General features: G+C 34.2%; 1 protein-coding gene across 3 annotated transcripts in view; it reads right to left on the reverse strand.

Annotated features, from left to right (window-relative positions):
- The window catches only part of UPF2 (UPF2 regulator of nonsense mediated mRNA decay), a 97,351-nt gene that overhangs the window by 49,916 nt on the left and 33,109 nt on the right, over nt 1–14,326 (reverse strand). For 2 of the 3 annotated variants that reach the window (XM_033100654.1, XM_033100655.1), the window contains exons 6-8: nt 13,050–13,202; nt 11,877–11,980; nt 7,209–7,294 (exon numbers count right to left, since the gene is read on the reverse strand). In XM_033100654.1, coding sequence (XP_032956545.1) covers nt 7,209–7,294; nt 11,877–11,980; nt 13,050–13,202 — 343 coding nt within the window. The remainder of the gene's footprint in view (nt 1–7,208; nt 7,295–11,876; nt 11,981–13,049; nt 13,203–14,326) is intronic. The other variant, XM_033100656.1, reaches the window with a different exon arrangement.

Raw genomic sequence — 14,326 nt, forward strand, 5'->3', positions numbered from 1 at the left:
ATCAAATAATTCATTCTGGCTTTGTTAGCACATTTTTTTGGTCAGCTCAAGCTGAACGAGCTGGACAGATGGAGAAGGAAATCCTGGCCACAGAATAAAGACACTCAATACCGTGTTTCCCCGAAAATAAGACCTAGCCAGACAATCAGCTCTAATGAGTCTTTTGGAGCAAAAAATGTAAGACACGGTATTATATATTATATTTTACATTATAGTTTATATTTTATATATTAATTATATTATATCATATTATATTATACCTGGTCTTATAGTACAGTAAAGTAAGACCGGGTCTTATATTAATTTTTGCCCCAAAAGATACACTAGAGCTGATTGTCCGGTTAGGTCTTATTTTCGGGGAAACACGATAGGATTCGTGTCCTTTGGGGAGGTTGGGTGGGTGAGAGAAAAGCCATACACAGAGGGAGGGGCACCTTACTAACAAGTCCTACAGGGTCTAGGCGGGCCTGAGCAACAGTGAAGTTAGGAGAAAGCAGGAGCCAAAGGCAGCTGCCTGCCCCTGAATCCAGAAGGCTCACAGAGTAACCCGCTACCCCAACACTACCTAACTGGCTACCTAGGAGAATATTCTAGCCTGCTGCTCACTCTAGACCCAATCTCTTTTTCCCTTCTGACCTCTCCCCTTGAAGGCTATCAGTCTCCTCTTTGATTCCAAGGGTGGAGAAAGGTTTGTGAGAATATGGGGACATGCAGAAAGGAAATGAGAAATAAAAGGAGAGGACTGCGGCACGTGACTACTATCTTTCTACTCCAGTCTCCCTAAGGACCGAGCTATCATCCTCAGGGACAAACCAAATCTTGCAGGCATGGTAGAAAGATACCTTAGGGTTAAGGACAAAAGACTTCCAAAATTAAAGGCTTTTCTGATCAATGAAAATGTACAACCAACGAGGAAACATCAACCTAGTCTCAAAGACTCTCCCAAATATGCCATTTTACAGATGTGTAAACACTGGCCTTGGATTATCTAAACACTGATATCTCTAGAAAAGACTAGAGAGCACTTTTTACAATAGAAAAGTATGCAAATTAGATATCTGCTTTTATACATATTAGTTTTTATATAATTCAACTGATGTGAAATGTACATAAAACACAGAAATGCCAGTAAAGAGTAACTTATAAATTCTAGCCTCAAACAGACTGTCCTCTGCGAGTCAAACCATAACGAGTATTTATTGTTTTCAATAAGGTAACTTACTAAAGAAATAAACAACTCTCTGTGAGTATTTCTGAAGCTAAGGCAGTAGTGCTAACCCAATGCTCCACGTGCTTCTTCACATTTTCAAACGTTCTTACCCTGGCCAGTGGGCTAAGAGTAAAAATGAGGTGTCACCTCTTGTCCAAGGTCCTTAGGAATGAGCTGGCTTCACACACTGTCTTCCCAGGCTATGGCAACCCTGGAAGTTGTGGCAGCTATGTAAGATTTCATTGTAAACTTCATTTTCAGAGGAATTAAGAGATATATAGTTTTTAAACACAAATGTCGCAGAAGGTTAGACTGAAGCTGCCAAATCAGTCCAGATTCGGTGCATTAAGTGAGGTAAGTGATGGCAGAAGCCACAAGTGAAAAGTCAACAGAGAACTAACGGGGCAGATCTTCAAAATGTACTATATTTATTATTACTAACCACAATTATTTTTAAAATAAAAAGCAAAAAAGGAAAGGAAAAAATTCTCTTAAAACCTACCAAAGTTCATCAGAAAAATGAAATATATGAAAATTCTGGCCAAATATTTTGTCACGATTATAAAAATACTAAATGAATCCTGAAAGAAGAAATGAGGAAGGGAGACCCAGGGAGAACAGACTGCAGAATGCTGAACGAGAGGCAGAGGAAGGAAAAAGAAGACATTGAGAAAGTGATTCGAGAGAGTATGATAACTAGAAAATAACTAAGTCAGTCAACATATGCATAACTGGAGTACCTAAAAAGGAAAACTAAAACAAGACAACGGAACAAATATTTAAAGATATTTAAAGAAAATTAGGAAAACTTCCCCGAAGTATTTCACAGGAACACTGAAAGGGCATGGACAATCACGGGAATGATCAACACCAAGGCTATCTATCCTAGCCAAGTTACTGGATTTATTAGACAAAAAATTATTTGGGCAGCCATGTAAATAAACAAATCAATTACAGAGAGGAAAAAGAATAAAAAGCAGGCTGGCCTCAGCTTTCTCCACAGTAATACCAAATGCCAGATGACCCTGGGGTAATACCCACAAGACATTTAAGGGGAAAAGGTATGAGCCATGGATCCAATAACCAGCTAAGCTGTCCTTCAAGTAAAAAGTCCAGACACATTATTCTGAACATACAAGAACTCAAGGGATATTTTTCCCCAAGAATTGTTCTTGAGAAAATTATTAGACGATGAACTTCAGCAAACCAACAGGTAACCAGGGAAACCAAACAGGACTAGCAGGGAACATGGAATATTTTAAACTGTAGAACTAAGATAAAAACAAATGAGGGGTTAGAGTGACAAATCAGAATGTCAATGTTACATTCCCTATTAGGCTATGTTATCAACATAAAAATAAAACAAAGGGAGGGTGAATGGAAAAGAAGATGGGAAGTCAACTCTGCTGCTTGCCTATGTGTAATGCTAGAAGTTAAATATCATCCAAGGCTGACAAATCAAATAATACAAATAAGCACATTTAAGAGCAGAAATGGAAAACATTAAGATAACATTACTGACTAATATCAGATGGATGAAGAGGGGGGTGAGAAGAGAGGAAGTAGGGGACATGGGCTATTTTATCATTACTCATGGTGGGAAACAATGAGATTGTCTAAACAAATGATCATTAAGCAAACCTATAATCATAGAAGTAACTACTAAAACAAATATACAAACCTTCCTAAAGTCAGAAAACACGTACACCCACACACGTATACTAAATAAGACAATACAAACAGAACACATAATGACTTAAAAAATTAAAACCAAAAGGACAAACAATATAACAGAACTCAGACTAATCTTATCTGCCTTAGCAAAAATGTAAAAGCCTAACTTACTTATAAGAAAAATATTTTCAAAATGGGTCTCAAAGTAAAATTCAATTCAATGATATACAAAGAGACTCAAGTAAAATAAAGTGATTCTAAAGTAAAATAAAGTGATTCTAAAAGATGGAATATAAAAGGGCAAAAGTATACCAAAAAATATATATACAAATAAAAAGATAGCAGAAATCATAATCGTAATACCAGGTAAGGTAGTATTAAGACCAAAAAAACATTAAATAAGACAAAGAAGAACACTTTATAATGATAAAAGGTGCAATTCACAATGAGATATAAGTCTAATCTTCACACCAAATAGTACAATAGTAATAGTCAGAAAGCTGAAATCGTAGTAGTTACCAGGAAAAACACACATGAACAGTAGCAGTCTTCAATTCACCTCTCAACCAATGACTCCTAATCAAGCAGGCAAAAGAGGTAAAAAAAAAAAAGGAAGACCTTAATAAAATAGCTAATAATGTAAATCTGTCTGATAATACTTTTAACTCTGCACCATAAAAACAAAGAATGTAACCTTGTTAAAATATACTCACAAAACGTTCATAAAAATTGACTATATAATAGACCACAAAGTAAATTTCAAAAAAAAATTCCAAAAAGTAAAAACAGTAGATAGTATTATTCTCTAATTACAGTGCAATAAAAATATAAATTATTAACCATGTCAGAAAACAAATGCCCCACTACCCTGAAATTTCAAATCTCTCTCAAATATCTCCTCAGGTAACAAAGAAAATAGAAACTAAAATTGGAGAATTTCTTGAAAACATAAAAATAGAAATCACCACATGTCAAAACGAAGAGATACAGCGAAAACCATGCTCAAAGGACAATTATTAAATGCCAAAAAAGGAACAAAATGAATGAAAGAAACCAAAAAAGGAGAAATTTAACAAAGATAAAAGCCAAAAACAATGAGTAAGAAAACAGTAAAACAGTAGAATAAGTACATAAATAATAAGTCCAGAGATTTTTTTAGGTTAAAAAAAACTAAAATGGATAAACCACTAGTTAAAATATCAAGAAGAGAAAAGGGGAAATACAAATATAGCATTGTTTGTAATGGCAAAGACTGGAATGTCCAAAATGGTTAAATATAGTACATTCATTAAAAGAACAAGGGAAATCTTTATGTATTGATGTGAAAAACTCTCCAAGATATACTGTTAAGTAAAAACAGTAAAGTTAAGAATAGGTACAGTAAGTTGCCCTTGTTAAAAAAAAAACATTATATAACAATCTACAATGGCATTTTCTTATACCACATGCAAAAGAAACTTTGGAAGTATACACAAGAATCAAGACACTGGTTTCCCACTGGGAGGAGTGCGAAGTGGGTAGACAGGGAAGTATAGGAAGGATACTTTCCAGCACATAATCTTTTATACTTTTGGGTTTTGAGCCCTGTGAATATATTACTTATTTTTCAAAATAAAATTTTTTAATGAAAAGATCTAGTCCTCTCTTTGAAAGAGTGTATAGTTTTTACCGTTTAGTAGGGATACAGGCCACAAACCAACATTTTTTATGATGTGCGTCATTCTTCATAAGAATGCATGTTGAAAGTGCTCTAAAAGAGTACCTATATTCACATAAGGGAAATAAGGATGGTTGTTCAGAGAAGATAGCTGTGATACTAAGACTGAAGGGGTTAGCCAGAGATTTTCAGAAAAAGAAAGGATATCCCAGATACAGCAGGAAACAAAGGCCTGGAAGTAGAGAGCAAAGGGTAGTCAAGCAATCATTACAAATTAGGATTTTGCAAGAGGAAGAGTGGCTAGAATTAATACCGAATAAGTTGAAAGGGGCTAGATAAAAAAGGGCGTCATGTTACGTTATCACCTTCTATCTGTCAGGCGTTGCGCGAAGTACTGGGGAAAAAAAAATACAAGTGGCCTCCTTTCTGAAGCTTCTTCTACGGTATAGGTCAATGTCCAGGGAAACCAACAAAGAAGTTTTGCAGTAGTTTGATGCCGTGACCTTTCCTGTTTCTGGCTCTTTGCACATACTGTTGCCTGTATCAGAAATGCTCTCTCTACATTCCTCACCCATCCCGAGTCTAGCTAATTCCTTTCTCAGGACCCAGATTAAACGCCCCTTGTTCCAGGCAGCCTTTTCTTGCCCAGGACTAAATCAATCAGTTCCACTTGCTCTATACTTCAAATGCTGTAACTGGTCTTGGAAACTGCACTTCTAATTCCTTGTCTTCCTCTCCAAGCTGTAATCTGTCTGAATACAAGAGCCACATCTGTCTTGCTCAACACTCTCTCCAGCACTAATCACGAGTACACAGTAAACCCTTCAGGAATTAGTCAATGAATGAAACAACTGTAGAACATTATCTTTCCTGATCTTTCAGGCTGATTATAAGAAACTTAAATTATTATATTTATACATTTCAGATATATAAGACTATCTGGTTCCAAAATGCTATACATTTATTTTAAGTACATGTTTCTTTATTTTTTTTCTCTCCTCTCAAACCATAAATTGTTACTTTCTACTATTTTTAAGTCCACTTTTTCCAGCAGATTCCAACTACTTCTAATGTGCCATTATCTGCTGAGCTAAAAGCAGATAAATTCAGTTATAAAGACTATAAATATTAGCATAAAACCAATAATAATACATGGGTTTCGAGAACTTTTTGTTTTTTGGACAGGGAGCAGGCCCTGGTGGAGTGGGATGGAATGGGAATACAGAGAGACAAGATGCTCTTTTATAAGTAAACTACTTAAATATCACTGCATGATTTCCTTTGTTAACAAAGCCTTTTTTTTTTTGCTAACTGTAGTTTACTCTCTGTTATACAATTCCAGATAATTGTTATACACCTTTCTTCATTCAAATAAACAGTTGAAAAAAAAAAACGAAAGTAATTATTCCATTGTATAAGGTAAAGAAAAGCATCACTTGAAAAAAATTGATCCAAGGTAATGAGGAAAAAAATATTTCAGTTTTCATCAATTCAAGGTTAACATCTTTTCCCATTTATAAATTATCTGAAAGTGGAATGTGTCTCACAATCAAAACCTTAAAATTTGCAAGTTTTTTCTTTCTTAGTTGTACATAACAATACATCTCATTCATAATTGATGGCACCTTACGTTTAATGAACTGCAGTATATAATTTTATGTAAAAATATTCGTCTTTTTTACTTTCTGAACGAGATGATTCTTAATTATCTACTCATAATATTAGCACATTCCATCTGCTTTGCCTCACTAAAATGAAAAATCAAATGCTCATATTAATGATGCTGACAGGAGATAAACACCAATATGAAAAAAATAAAGTAGTGATTTGGTTTCACTGAGAAATTTTACCATTAAGAGACACTGGACCTCTACCAATCAATGGACCAAATTAAAATCTAGCGCTAAGAAACCTTTAGTGAAATCCCTCAGAATCCGTATCTTTTGGGGAAAGTTATCTACCTTAGCTATGCTGTATGTAATCAACATAATAGTTAACTAAAGTCTTTAATGATTTCTTGTTGAATAAACAGAAACGAATCTTCTCCAGGTTCCTAAGGTGAATAGTCTATGAGTGGTCCTGAAACATGCAGGCGAAGTAGGAATTTTAATTTAGTATAATTTAGAGCATTAGAATTCTCTAAAAGCATTATGTAACAAACTGAACATGCTTCCTGAATTACTAGCAACACAATCACTAATGTGACTTCCAATTCTAAACCATAAAAACTACCAAAAAAACTTGAAAATTTTCATTTAAATACAACTGCAAATATTAGATACACTCAATTACTCTGACATTTACGCAAAATAAAAACTCTCCAAAAAACTTATATACCATATATTATTTTTTCTCTTCAGAGGCAAAAGTGTAAACCAATTGTTTCTAGCAATGATTAAGTCATTATTTTTATTAAGTCACTATTAATCTTAAAACATTTTCTCTTAAAATAACAGAAAAGCAACAAAAGAAATATTTCCACTTAGAGCTAATGAAAAAAAAGAACAAAAATCAACGAGAAACAAGCTTTAGAAAATATGCTAATAATAATGTCTGTTGACAAGAGATATTTTTAAAGAGGTAATTAAATAAAAGCTTTGATCTTACAATTATAATCATCACTGCAGAGTAAAAACACTAACAAATTACTCTTTTTTTAATACCTACCTTTGCCTGGGAACTATAAAGAGGGCCCGGACCAACTTCTTCCTATTTGCTTTTGTGTTCATGTTCATGCAAAAATCCATTGCTGCCTATAGGAGAAAAAGCAAACTTTTTTCTTAACAAAAATCTTGAGTTAGCCACTGAAAGCAGAAGCGCTGGATTTTACAATGGGTTTCTACTTGTTCCTCAACATTTCAAAAAGGCTTTAAAACACTAGCGTTGTAAGCATATCCCAAACTCTAGGATCACTAAACTGAAATTCCTCTCTCCTTATGTATCTCAAAATATATGTTTCACAAACTTTTTAATTGCAACCTAGTGTTAGAAACAGAACTTTGAGAGGGTAAAGTGAAGAACATGAGATGTTTGGCAAATGATTGTATGAAATGTATAATCAATGCCTTTGATCTCTTTAAAGTCAAGTAAATCAATGTTAGTATCAAGGAAGTTTTCTGACAGAATTAGGAAGCAGCAAGAACAGTTACCAGGAGCCAAGAAAACTACCTAATTTTCTTGGCTAATAAGGACAATTAAAAAGGAATAAAGATGAACTAGGTATGAGAGACAGCCACAGATTCTTCCCAGGAATGTGGAAGAGTTAACTGCATCGACACTGACTTTAAAGGTTCAGTGTTGACAATGATGTTTGGTAACTTTCAAGAAACCACATCACAGGACTATAATAAATATTCACAATTGTCATTAAATATAGCAATCCACCATTCTATATTTTAATAACAAAAATGTGTTCAATATTTCATCAATATTTCTAACATTAAATATAAGTGTAAAAGAAAAGCTAGGAGAGGTGTATGTTCTGGGAGACAATTGGAAAACAAAAATGTAAGTAACTGATATTTTTTAAATACAGGTGTGTATATTTTTTAATGTTAAAAAGAGTTTCAACATACTTGGTTTAAGAAAATAACAAGTTTAAGTTATACTTTAAGGAACAAACTATTATCAAATATCCTTTTGAGTTTCTCAAATATTTTCCTTCTACAGGTTCACAGGATTATTTTATCATCAATCTCAATCTTTAGGTAAATTTGTGGGTCAGATGTAAATAAGAGACTCTCAGATTTTCCTGAACTATGAAGGATTTCACCTCCCATTTGAGTAAAACTGTTGATGAAATAAATGCCACAACAGATGTTGATGAGCTCACACTGAAAGTGTTCACCAAGATTAGACTTCACAGCATTAGTCCAGAGATTAACGTTAGTTAGTGTCACTGAAGTTGATATACAAACCCCCCACCGCTAAACACAACTGGCTTTAAAATATATATATTAATCAAGAGAGTAAAATCAATTAAAATTTTTTTCGACTTATAAAGGGAATAAATGTTATTGAAGTTTACACTTTAGAACAGTAAAGCTTATTATAGCTGATTAGAATAACAGAAAAACTGAAAATACACTCAAGTTCCTTCAAGCAATTCACTCATAATGAAAACACTGAAAAATTCTGAACCTAATAATAACAATCCCAAAGGTCATGTAGTCAGAAAAGAAAATTGGCAGAAACTAGAAAACTTTTCTCTCACACACATACACACACACTCCCAAAAAACAACAAAAAAAAATAGCTCTCAAATCAACATTTTTGAAAAATAGAATATTAAGAAAAATTTTAAATGGCTAATAAATGGCCAGTTTCAACATAATTAGGAAACAAAAAGTACTTCAGTAACTATTTTATAACATTATCCTTTAAAATACATATGTACTTTGCATAATCTAAGTAAATGTTATAAAAATAGACAAATCAATAAACACCTTCCCTACCATAATAATAAAAGTCAGTTAGATGGAAAAAAAACCCAAAAACTAAAGTTCAAAACTCTCCACAGATTAGGAGTTTGTAAAGCATATCAATGCCTGGTACACACGGTAGGGGTTCAATAAATATGTAGAATAAATGAATAAAAGACTACATGAGTGGGAAAACTGCCAGAATTAATAAATCTGAGGAAATTAAAAAAGAAAAACAAGTCTCACATGTATATTAATTCTTAGATTTAACCAGTCCTGCTCTGTGGGTAGAAAAGGAAGCAAAGCAGTCGCCATGGTGTTGTCTGTCTGCCTGGGTTACAACTGCTGCTTGACAACTCAATAAGCATTTTTTCAAAAACTTGTTTCAAAACATTTTAGGTAATGAAAGAGAGTTCAACAACCATTTTTTATTTTATGAAGTAAAATTCTTCTGATCATCAAATACATGTAGAAACACGCATTACCGTAAACAACACTGGGTTTATATATTGTTATATAATTAATGAATTCAAAGAATTCCTAGATTTTTCTACCTATTTCCCAAATACTTTTCCCTTTTAAGCCATGTGGACCTTTATCAACATAACTGGAAGAAATGTCTTTGATGAGGAAGTTGACTCTCAGAGGAACCCACTGGAGTCCAACAGGGAAGAGTGGCCTCCTGTTTTTCATCTGGCCCTCAGAAAGCTAATTCAGAATTTGATATGTGGGCATCAGTGGCAACCGTTCTTAATACTGAGCTGGGCACTAAAGGATACTTTCCAATAAAGAGTCACAACAATATTGTTACTAATATTCAAAACTGATAGGATCCTTCCCGCCTTCAGCTTCCATCACAGCCCTCAAAATGAGTGGGGGAGGGGCAGCATTGCTCAGGTATCTCTCTTTCATCCTGTTTATATCCAATGAATGCACGAAAATTTAGCAGGGGGGAGGTTCAATCGTATTGTAAACTTACAGAAATAAGCAATTGTTTAAGAGGTGGTTTCTGCTATCTTTTATAGAAGAAAAGGAGAGACTCTCTCTTAAGAAAACAAATAAATCTGTAATTACTGTCTCTGAGAACAACACATAGATCTAATCACTGCTAGAAGTAAGCCAATTTGGAATTAGAGTTTGAAGCCTGTCTGATTATATGAATAGTTACTGAAATACATCTAAGTTATTTGAAGCAGAGCTAAACAAGCTTCAAGTCGAAAAATAAGCTAACTTCTGTAGTTCTCTACAGGAGACCCTCAAAGCATTATGGGGAAAAAAGATAAAAGATTACATTATACTTTGACAAAAAATATGGCCTAAAGCAACTATTTTCAAACTTTGGATTTCAAGAGCCTTTCATGCTCTTAAAAATTATCAAGGACCAGAAAGAACTTCATTTATGTGGATTACATTTATTGGTATTTACTATATTAGAAATAAAACTGAGAACCTTTAAACATACTAATTCAATAAAAATACCAATAAACATATAAGTTAATATTTTTTGGAAATAACTATTTTTCTAAATGAACAAAAAATTAGTGACAGAAGAGTGGCACTCTTTTAGAAGATAGCTGGATTCTCATATCTATTTATGTATTCAATCTGCTGTGATATGTTGTGTTGGATGAGGTATGTGAAGAAAATCTAGCTTCACACATACATACAGCTGGAAAAAGGAAATGCATTTTAATATCCTTGTCAGGATTTATAGGTATTTTCTGATACTACACAAAAACTTGACAAATGGTAGTTTCTTAAGGGTTAGGTGAAATGTGGAATCTGAAGCCATATCAATCAACTTCTCATCCTGTTAGTGTAAAATTCATCTTGCACTTTGGCTCTGTAACACCCAAGCAAGATTTTGTTAATACTGTGTACTGGTCATTTAGAACAATGGTTCGCTGAACTATGCAGATCTTGCAAAAACATACATAACGATTTAAAATTACATTATTGAATATCACCACCAATCCCATCAGAGAAGTCTCATCAATAAAGTCTCTTCAGAAAAGAACAGGGAGCTGTCAAGTTTATGGTGGTGGATGTAAATTTTCCAAAATTTTAATTTTTGATTGAAAATTCAAATGTGTTCATCAGCAATAAATACTTCGTTGTTTTTCTTAAAGTGAGAGATTCACCTAGTTCATGTTAGAAAAATCTGCTAAAAACCCAAATTTGAATAACCACAGTTTGTCCACCAGTTCTTTCAAGTAAAAAACTGGTATTTTATGAAAAAAGCAACTAGTTCAGCTTGCAACTCAAACACAAGTGGTTTTTCTCAGGAGAGCAGTGAGACAGCAGAAGTGCTTTACATGTCCTTCCTTTTTCATCAGGTTAAAAGGACGTGCACTCAAAGGTTGAAATGAAATAATATCACTCATTTTTATGGATTCATCAAGGAGATTCTTAAGTCAAAGCAGCATTGTTCTTTTCACTGCAAATGCATGGCAGTGAAGATAACAGGGCTATTAGTACAGTTTGCTACCACTGCACTTTGATTTGTGCAAAGTCCTAATGTCAAAAACAGTGAAAAAGAGAAAAAAAAATCCTTAAAATTAGTATAAAAAGAGTTTTGACCTTATAGACCCCATGAAGGTGCCTTGGAAGACACCAGGAATCTACAGAGCACACCTGTAAGAATTTCTGATCTATCTTCTAAACTGTGGGGTCCCTATGTAAAGAGGAGAGGTGTCACGCCAACAGGATTCTAGAGACAGTTCCACTTCCCCCCAAAACACCCCTATAAATTGGCTCTAATTTTATGTGTTTATTTTGGATTCCCATATAAGATCCCAATTGAAGAAATGGTTCATTCTATGGCTAAAATAGTCCAAAAATCAGAGACATTCCTAATTAGAGCTATCCTACACGGTCTATATGCTTGAGCAAAGTTACACCGAGACAATCATACCTTGTCTATCAGATCTCTGTTGACACAGTTGGGCAATTGCTGGAGGAAAGCATCTACGATGAGCTTGAGATGAGATCCGGTGCTGGCTTCTTCATCCTCTTGTTCTAACATAAAATTAGTTTTTAAATAGGTTAAAAATATAGAGACAATATAAAGTTAAAAACAGCCAATTACTAGTTACTTGGGAAATAGATAATCTGGAGTACCTTTCTTACCCATGAAAAAATGAAGCATTTTTAAAGAATATTACCCTAGAAAGTTTGGGTATCTCTAGAATCACAACCTTGGGTTACTCCACTCTTTCAGATATAAACTCTAAAAAGGCAAACTTTTGCATTGGACACAAAATCCGAATCATACGTTACATGTAGTTTTCATAGTACAGCTGTTATTTTTATCTGCTGCGCATCCCTTCCCACAAGGCTTCAAGTAACAGCACCTCACTGCTCTCCTTTGAAGGCAATCCCTGGGGTTCTGATAGGGAAGGGTGCTGGCAGGTCACAGCAAACCACACTCCCCTCAGCTACAGGTAAAGCATGCCGGACCAGCCAAGCGCTTCCATGACACTTATAGACAGACAGTGGGAGAGAATCTCTCTTTTCTTTGATGTCACTAGCTGGTATGATTTGACCTGGGGCAGCCTCTAGCCCTGTCCACCCTCCCTTCATGACATGGAGAAAGAGAATCTGCAGTAGGAAACAATGAAGCAAACAGAAAGAAAAGCAATACTGACAGGAGATATTCTTCTATATAAAGATTCCTAACTAATAAAACTAACAATGTAGTATTTTTTTATTATTAAATACAAAACATTACTCAATTATAATATCACAGCTGAACTCATACTAATAGTTGTCTTTTATCTTGCAACCATTTTAGAATAACTTTCAAATGCATTTATGTTAAGATTGTAAAGATTATATCATAGAATTAAAATAAATTCAGAATAATGCTAGGAAGTAGAAAAGTATAAGAAATATTTATTAAGATATTTATAAATATTTATAAAACTTATAGTCACATAATATGGGGCATACAATGTTTCTGTTCTAAATCAAATTCCAAAAAAGTGATGGCATGGAAACAAAAGAAAAACAGGAATTAAAGACAAAGATCCCTAGAGCTTTGTGTATAAAAACTAACCAAAATTAAAACTGGCAAAAGAGTGCGTACCTTGCTCATCAAGAAGTTTCTTTGTAAGATCTTCAGCTTCATCCGTACTCTCTAGCTCTAAGGTGTCATCATTAATTTCTAGGTTCTCCAACTCAAGTTCCAAATCATCAGGATTTGATACCTCTTTGTTATCCTTAGGTTCTTTTGCCTCTGCTTGAAAACAAAGAATCAGTATCTCTGAATTAAAAGTCATACTGAAATCTTGCTACAAAACAATTGATAAGGATTCACAAGATATGCATCATTTGTCTTAGAATCTACATATTTATCTGGCAACATTTGAGTATAAATTTAATGTACACTCGTATTCAGACTTTATAAAATAACATTATGCTTACAGAGAACCAAGACCATTTGATTCTGTAGGCTATCTGTCCCCCGAAGGAATGAATGGATGGATGCAAAGGATGGATGGAGACATACACAGCATGAGGATTTGTCATAAAGTGAAGGGGAAATAAAGTTGATTAGATAAAGTGGACTCAGATTAAGGAGGGTCTCAAACTCCAAGATGATGAGTTCAGACTTTTTCTTTTACACAGTATGACCTTTGCTGGGTCATGAGAACATTTAAATGTGACACGACATGAAGATTAACTTACCAAAAATATATAAGATAAATCAGAAAGATAGGAAAGACTAGATGTAGAAAGACCAATTAGGAAAACATCCTAAATTAAAGGAAATAAAAAAATTCAACAATACAAAATAGCCAGGAATTGGTAAAAGGTTAAATGGGAAAGATAAAAAAGAGGAACTGAACTTGATTCAACAAGATTGGGATAATGTTGATAATTATTGCTGGGTGATAGATAATTGCCAGTTCACTATACTAGCCTTACTTTTATATTTGAAAATTTTCGAAAGTAAAAAACAAAACTCCTCAGTTCACGAACTTATGCTTAAAAAGGTGGTGAAGCTACGGTTTAAATGACTGAAACTTACATTTTTTAGCCTCATCTTCTCTCAGTCTTCTAAATCTCATAATTTCTGCACTGAAAGCAGAAATGTTTTTTTGTTTGTTTGTTTTTTATTGGGGAATGTTGGGGAACAGTGTGTTTTTCCAGGGCCCATCAGCTCCAAGTCAAGTCATTGTCCTTCAATCCAGTGGAGGGCGCAGCTCAGCTCCAAGTCGAGTCAGTTTTCAATCTTTAGTTGCAGGGGGCGCAGCCCACCCTCCCATGTGGGATTCCCAGCAACCTTGTTAAGAGCTCGTGCTCTAACCAACTGAGCCATCTGGATGCCCCTCCGGCAGCTCAGAGGCAGCTCATTGTCTT

Source organism: Rhinolophus ferrumequinum (assembly GCF_004115265.2).
Source record: "Rhinolophus ferrumequinum isolate MPI-CBG mRhiFer1 chromosome 5 unlocalized genomic scaffold, mRhiFer1_v1.p scaffold_110_arrow_ctg1, whole genome shotgun sequence".
NCBI classification, from domain to species: Eukaryota; Metazoa; Chordata; class Mammalia; order Chiroptera; family Rhinolophidae; genus Rhinolophus; species Rhinolophus ferrumequinum.